Source organism: Amphiprion ocellaris, chromosome 4 (assembly GCF_022539595.1).
Source record: "Amphiprion ocellaris isolate individual 3 ecotype Okinawa chromosome 4, ASM2253959v1, whole genome shotgun sequence".
Lineage (NCBI taxonomy): Eukaryota > Metazoa > Chordata > Actinopteri > Pomacentridae > Amphiprion > Amphiprion ocellaris.
This window is the reverse complement of record NC_072769.1, coordinates 15956728-15964513: the sequence shown is the minus strand read 5'-3', so window position 1 is coordinate 15964513 and position 7786 is coordinate 15956728. Positions and strand designations below refer to the sequence as shown.

Here is a 7786-nt window from a genome sequence, read left to right as displayed (position 1 = left end):
CGGCGTGAACGTTTTTCATATTTGGGTATCTGAAATTTCAGTTTGTACGATTTGACGTGAATGTGGCAGAGGCAAATAGCATCACATGTTGCTAATAGCCATTCAACGTTAAACGACTTCATCGCACATATAGCCAAATGGTATTTGTTCCCTTTTACTAATAAAATGTTTTACTTTTTTTATCTTTAATCTCACTATACTTCCAAACTATAGGATCCTGATCATAAACAAATTCGTCGATTGAGTCGTACTGCCTGATGACGTGCCGTACGTGCTCTACAACTGCGTGGTGACGTCCTTCCTTCCTCCTTTCCTCTGCTACCGGCGAGGTGAGGATAGCCGAAAGATTGTTTCTTGGGTTTCATCTAACTCCATCTGCGTCAATTAAACATATTTATGGCCCACATTTGATCAGCTAGGCGCATACAGTGTTGTATTTCACAACATGAACTGTATTTTTCCTTTATTTTATGTTTGTGAAGAGATATGTTAGTAGATTTCTGTCAGATTGACTGTTTGAGGCCTGACGCTCTGTTCGTGCTAACGGCCGCTGCGAGTTAAACATTATAACAATGTTATTATTATTAAAGACAATGTTTGTATTACTTAATGTGTTATTTAAGTTCAGTAACATGTTAAATAAAAGTAACAAGTCGTTTAACTAGACACCGGTGTTGGTGTCTAATGTAGCTGTTAGCATTAGCCCAAAGCTAGCTGATTCAATGCAGTGTGGAGGCATTGCGTTGCTTTTGCCAAACGCTGAATCTCACAGTCCTACAGTACACTGATAACATTTTATTAAGAAACGTTTTGAAACGCAAAGCTAGCATCATCCTGCAGCTACTCAGTGTACAACATGCTAGCATCAATGTTGAGCTTCACAGCTGTAACTCTGAAGATACTAATGACACTTGAAAAGTTTGCAGAGATAAACTCTCAATTGGTTTCTTTGTAGAATGAAGACCATTCTCAGCAGTCAGACTGTCGACCTCCCCGACGATGGTAAGAAATTGTTGATATTTGCAAACTTTCAGGATGAACCTTCATTCTTCTATGACTTGTGGAGAGTTTGGTCTCTTACTGTTTACCTCTTTTTCCCCCTCTTCCTTCTGTTTGGCATTGGCAGTCGAGGTCAGGTTGAATGGGCGAAAAGTGATCGTCAAGGGCCCCCGTGGTAGGCTCACCAGAGAGTTCAACCACATCAACCTAGAGCTCAGCCTGCTGGGCAAGAAACAGAAGAAGGTAAGCAGGAGCCAGCTAGAATGATGCTTAATGTAATGTGCTCTGAAAGTCTGCTGTCAGAAACTAAGAAGTCTACTGTGAAAGCATGCATGGGAGTTGTGACTGAAATGTTACCACGAAGTGTAACAACAGTTACGAAGAATTTGTGATTTTTAATGCTTGGGTATTCACATTTTATAACCCAATACCATACATTTTAATAGCAACCTAATCAGGAGGTTTAATGAGGAAAAATGTGTAGGACGTTTTCAGTTAAATTGTCACAGAGTTTGTGACACTAAATTAAGGTTTACTCAGATCTCTGAATGGAAACTATGATTAGTAATATGGTACTTTATTGCAGCAACCTGCCACAAAGATGGAACTGGAAATACTTGTCATATGGAGGGTTTTTCTGTTATATTTAGCATAGTCCATAGTTTGTAAAATAGGAATAGTCCTACAAACTTGTAATTGTCATAAAGGTATGGTAGTAGAATTTGGTTGTATAGAATAATGAATGTGTAGAAGCGGGTGGTGTTTGGCTTGCTTGATGTGAAAAAAAGTATATTTTAGTATTTCAAGAGGATCGTCAAGTGATTGATTTTGTCACTAGACTGACTGTTTCAGCACTATTTAAGTTAAATTGAAATAATGTGCCGCCTTCCTCAGCTTCGTGTGGATAAATGGTGGGGAAACAGGAAGGAGCTGGCCACAGTCCGCACCATCTGCAGCCACGTCCAGAACATGATCAAGGGAGTCACTCTGGTGAGACTTCAGCACAGAGTGTCTGAATGAAATGGTGTCAAACTGCTATCATAAGTCCTGTGCCTGGCCCCCATGGTAGGCTATACATTAAATGCTGTCTGTCGTGTGACTGTGTAGACTGATGCTGCCTATTGTTTGTGGACTGGCTTTGTTTTCTTTATCAGTCCAAATCAGCACCTCTCACTTTCTGTCTGTCTGACTGCAGGGTTTCCGGTACAAAATGCGTTCCGTGTACGCCCATTTCCCCATCAACGTCGTCATTCAGGAGTCTGGAACTCTGGTGGAGATCAGGAACTTTCTGGGAGAGAAGTACATCCGCCGCGTCCGAATGAGGCCTGGTGAGTAGTTTACAATCATATCCAACAGAAGTATTTATGTCTCGGACTTGAGAAGCTTGAATTAGCAAATGTTTGAGATTTTAACTTTTGAAAATTGCTGAAACAGTGATAATAAAATAGTGGCCCATTAGTCTTTGTGGGAAAAAAAAACCATTGGTGCCATAAAGTAGGCCTGCTCATTGATCTGCATCCTGCACACAATGATTTAAAACATTTAACAGAGGCTGGGCTTAGGTACAGTACTGTTAAATGTTTATAGGTGGATAAATCTCAGTTGTCGTGGGGTAAATTTGCTAGATCTCCCAAACATGCTCATAGGTGGTAAAACATGGTTCATTGCTGGCCTCCCTCTCAAGCAAGTTTAATAGATATTTGAATTAATCTTTTTCTCTGTTAAACCAACATTATACCCTTATTTATGCTCCCTTGTGGACACTGACAACTGGCAGGTCCATGGTTATGCACAATGACGAGTTTGTGCACTACTGTCCTGGAAGAAAAGTTGCTGCCAGGACCCAAATTTTGGGCTGCACGTACGCATCTTTGCAGACTTTCACATACTTGGAATTGACAAAACTTCAGTCATTTCAGAGGAAACTAACATACTCAAGTGGTGACATGGATTTTGTCACAACACTGGAGTCTCCACTTTCTAAATGTTGTTCTCAAACAAATAGCTGTGAATGTGTCTGGACATATGTAATGACTTCAGTCCCAGAAGCTAAAACTTGCAGAGTACTTTGAAGGCATAAATCCCTACAGGGAAGCTAGTCATTTTACAGTATATAATTGCTATTGGAGCATACTGCTTTCACAACACAATTACTATGAATTCATAAACTTGACAAAAGTCTCATGCTTTGGGTTTACTGGGGACAAAAAGCTGCATTTTCACAAGTAAATGACCTGCTATAGTGACTAATACAGACTGAGACAAAGTCTAATGAAGTGACTGTAATTTTTAACTAAAATGAAATTTCATCTTAAGCTGCTTGTTGAAATTCTTCTGCTCTCTGTGGTGGCTCATATTGTAGCATAATAGCTCAGCACCTCCCATCCACATATTGAGGTGTCTTTGAGTTACATAGTATTACATACTTCCCATGAGTATTAATTAAACTACGCTTCCCGTCTTCTTTCTCCCAGGTGTGATGTGTTCAGTCTCAGCCGGCCAGAAGGACGAGTTGGTCCTGGAGGGTAACGACATTGAGCTGGTGTCTAACTCGGGTATGTCTGTCCCACCTTTTCTCTGCAGTTCTACATTTCAGTGATCTGTTTTTTCATCTATATTAGGATGAAATGAACGATAGCACAACCCCTGCTAAGATCCATCTTCATGCTTGAACCCATATATCTCAGCTGTTAAACATTCTTCTCAAGCAGTTTTTCGGTCGTTATTTTATTTGCAGGATTCTGGACACAAACATTTGAGTGATGCTGCCTTTAGGCTTAAAATGTGTAAAATACTTTATCAAACAAAAGATGAATTTGTGTAATTGAAGACAAGCACACAGATCAGAGGGCATCTGTTGGTGGCATGTGACTGACAGAAGGCTGGTACTTTCCTTAAAACTGTAAACATTTGTCCTGCAGCGTAGCACTTACTGCTACTAAATCCCCTTTTCATGTGTAGCACCCCTCCAACTTCTGTTCCTCCAAATAGATGATTGTCCCCTGAACTGTGTTTGCTGATAGTTTTTTTTGCCATTTGTATGCTAGGAGAGTAATACCTTTCTGGTACAAAAGTAATAATGTGTTTTTTTACCATTGAGGTGCAGCGATAGTTGTAATATTAAAGTATTGCGAAATAGAAAATCGAAAAGTCAAACCTTTGTGTAATAGAGTTGAAATTTATGTTACCAACCTTTATGAAAATCACTAATTAAGCAAAATCAGTTCAGGACTTCAGTAAAAAGTAAACAGTTATGTCTTAAAAGAAAGAAAGCAAAACCTTTCAGAATCGTCTCACCACTGTTAATACACCGGCATAACTGGATGACTTTCATGTTGGATTTGGCAACTTTTAGGGCGGATTCTCACTTTTCTCCTTTGAGGACTCAGTATTTCTGGGAGCGTGATCTAATCTGTTTGCGTATCAGTTTCCAGTGTGTCTGACAGAGATGAGACTGAGCTGTGAATATGCACACATAATGACCAAATACTAATTGTGTGGGGAAGTTTTTTTTAGTTTTTTTTAAATATCACTACCAGCCAAAAGTTTGGACACACCTTCTCATTCAGTGATTTTTATTTAATTATTTTCTACATTGTAGATTAATACTGAAGACATCAAAACTATAAAAGGATGCATATGGAATTATGCTGTCAACAAAAATGTTAATCTTCAGTATTAATATACAATGTAGAAAATAATACAAATGAATAAAAAGCACTGAATGAGAAGGTGTGTCCAAACTTGTGACTGGTAGTGTACATTTAAAATATGTTTTTTAAAAAGAATTTCACTACTGAAGTATTTATTTACTCCAAAATAGGTGACTTGTCTAGATCTGCTTTATTCATGCATTTGTAGTGCAGCAAAGGTTTTTAGACTTAGACTGACTTCATTAATCCCCAGAGGGAATTCAGGATTTACAGCAGATGGATATTCAACAAAGGGGTGAACAATAAGACAACACAGAACGTTAGGGTTAGAGTATAATGTTAAAGTCAACTAGCGTAAGATAAAATAAGATTCAAATATAGAAAATAAAGAAAAATCTACAAGATATGTAAGAATATAGAACAGTGATACCAAAATGTGCAAATGAGAATGTGCTAAGATGTGTATTACATAAATAGGTGCAGATAATATGAATGACGTTTAGAATGTAGTGTCCAGTATGTACACTGTTTTAAAATGCAAGGTAGACTGAGATTATGTCGATGCTACCAGCTTGAATAGGTTGAAGTCACTTAAGTTTACCTTAATATCTTCTGTCATTTTTAAAAGGTGTCAGTGTGAATCATTTAAATGTCAAGAATGAAGTTAACACCTTTTTATTAAGGAGCATAATGAACAAAAACATTATCACTGCACCTCAGTTGAGTTTTTTTTTCATTTACTTGTTCTGTGTCATTACATTGTAAGATGTTTACTCTCACTGTTTTTGTAGGTTTTATCCACTGGTATACAGTAGTGTTTGTGAGTAGGTCAGTGACGCATTTTTGTTTCTTGGCTCTGCACTCCCACATCGATCCTCAGCACAGTGGCCCTAAACCAAAACTTGCCTGGGCTTGTCTGGCTGAGTCAGTCACCTTACCTCAGTCCACTCATGCATGTGTTAAATTTGCTGAGGATCACACTGACCAAAAAAAAGACTAATTTTTTTGAGCTGGAAGCAAATATGACTGCTGCAAGGCTTGATAGTTTTACTGGAAAATACATTATGGATGGAATGTAGTCAGAAATTAGTGAATGTTAAACCTGACAAATTGAGTTTTATTGCTACATCTTGTTAGCCTTAAGTTGGACAGTTAGCTATTACGATCACCACAGTTGATGCACGTTTTATATGATGCAATTGTTTTCACTTTTTTGTCACCTAAAAATGTTTTGGACTGTATTCAGCGGCTACATTTCTAATAAGTTCAGAGTTTGTCTGTCTTTAAAACATATTTAGTACATAAGGATGCGTTCTACCTGTACTTGAATGTGACGACCTTGTGCCTTTTGCTACTTTTGCTACATCATTTACTGCAAAGGAAGTAAAGGGAAATGGAGCATTAAATTAATATGCTGTCAGCTGTTACTAAGTACAGGCAATAATATCCATTCTCAACTGCATTTCATGCTTCAAAGGTGTGAGCTGGACCAGGAAATATAAACCTGGGCCATAAAAATAGCACAGGGGGGGAAATGGGGTCTGAGACATGAGGCTCAGGGAACCAGTAGAGACTCAAACAAGCCGAGTAGGAGCTGATCGTCTCCTGCTGTTGTCGAGGACATTGTGGGTTGAACTGAGCCAAGACAACAGAACTGATGTGCTCGTCTGTCATGACTGTGACCCCTGTGTGATGTGATGTGCTGCTTATCACCCCAACTTCTCTGTTCCAGCTGCTCTGATCCAGCAGGCCACCACAGTCAAAAATAAGGATATCAGAAAGTTCTTGGACGGCATTTACGTGTCCGAGAAGGGAACAGTAGTGGAACAGGATCAGTAACAGTTACATCTGCACTTGTAGAGGTTAGAAAATGCCGCCGAAGCCGCCTGTGTGTCCTACAGCAGGGGAAAGCCTGTTTTCTCTTTCTGTGCATGTTTCTTTACACTGTTGTCTTTGGTGTTTTCTATTAATTGTTGCTTCTGTTTCAGAAATGTTAGCATTTCATGTTTCACACAAAACATTGTGACTCTAAATTGAAACTTTTTTCATACTTTGTGTTTGGGCTGGGCAAGATGGTTAAAAACAATGTACTACTATTGTTGATTAACTCATCTGATCACTACTATTTATAGTAGTGGTTGCATTTATTGAATCTGCAGAATGTATCTAATGGCAACACAACAGGGCAGATGTAATAAAAGAAATTTTACCTGCACTGATTTGTCAGTATTTTAGATTGCATTTAAAAACAATTTAATGACTCCAGTTTCCCGCAGTCCATGTTGATTTAAAATGAGATTCTTGTGCATAAGGTCTGTCTAATTTGTCTAAATTCTATCTTAAATAAAATCTTATCTTCAGACTGATTTAATGTATAATATAATCTATTCTGGATTCTGAATTATTGCCCAGCCGTATGTGGTGTTAATGGCTTCACATGAGCATGACTGTTAAATCTCATTCTGCTAATTTCCTTTCTTGGCACTCGAGTCTCACGGGCTATCGGTTCCTAATTTGTATTAAAGCTGAATGCTTGTTGCACGGATCCTGTTTCTGCGCTCACACTCAGCTCCTCTGTCTGTTTCCAGCGGCCTTGATCCAGCAGGCCACCACAGTCAGAAAGAAGGACATCAGAAAGTTCCTGGATGGCATCTACATCAGCGAGAAGACCACTGTAGTGGAGCAACAAGAAGAGTAGATGTTCACCATGTCCTGTTATGACCAATAAAACTACCATCTTTTCCAGTTATTCTTGTCTCTGGTACCTTTTGTCACCTGTATTTGACTTCCGTAGCTGAAATATTGTAAAGCCTTTAATTGTGTTTCTAGTTAGAACCATTACATAAGTAACAGGCGTATGGGGCTGAGTGTTAAAACATCCATGCAGTAACTTCACATAACTTGCAACTAATTATGTTTTATTAAATGTATAAATATAAAATGTATAATTTGAAACATCTCATCAAAAATGACGGTAAAATATGTTGGTGCGTTCAGAGTTAAAACATTTCTGATCTTGTACATGAAAACGTTTGGCTGGTGTGTTCAGAACTTGTCTGAGAATCATGACATCTTCAGTTTCACAGTAATTCACTAAACAGTTTTCATTAAATCTAATATTGCAAAGCATAAAT

General features: G+C 38.4%; 1 protein-coding gene across 1 annotated transcript; it reads left to right on the top strand.

Moving 5' to 3' along the window:
• Window positions 1-841: 841 nt before the first annotated feature.
• Window positions 842-7401, top strand: rpl9 (ribosomal protein L9). The gene is made up of 7 exons (XM_023292671.3): window positions 842-1002; window positions 1127-1242; window positions 1894-1989; window positions 2195-2327; window positions 3474-3554; window positions 6385-6514; window positions 7241-7401. The coding sequence occupies exons 1-6, from the start codon at window positions 957-959 to the stop codon at window positions 6489-6491; spliced, it is 579 nt and encodes a 192-aa protein (XP_023148439.1). The 5' UTR covers window positions 842-956; the 3' UTR covers window positions 6492-6514; window positions 7241-7401.
• Window positions 7402-7786: the final 385 nt, after the last annotated feature.

Excerpts from the sequence above, each read along its gene's own strand:
- rpl9 (XM_023292671.3), top strand. The coding sequence starts at position 957 with ATGAAGACCATTCTCAGCAGTCAGACTGTCGACCTCCCCGACGATG. Across the intron at positions 1,990-2,194 it reads TGATCAAGGGAGTCACTCTG|GGTTTCCGGTACAAAATGCG; the intron begins GTGAGACTTCAG and ends GTCTGACTGCAG. Across the intron at positions 3,555-6,384 it reads TGAGCTGGTGTCTAACTCGG|CTGCTCTGATCCAGCAGGCC; the intron begins GTATGTCTGTCC and ends TCTCTGTTCCAG.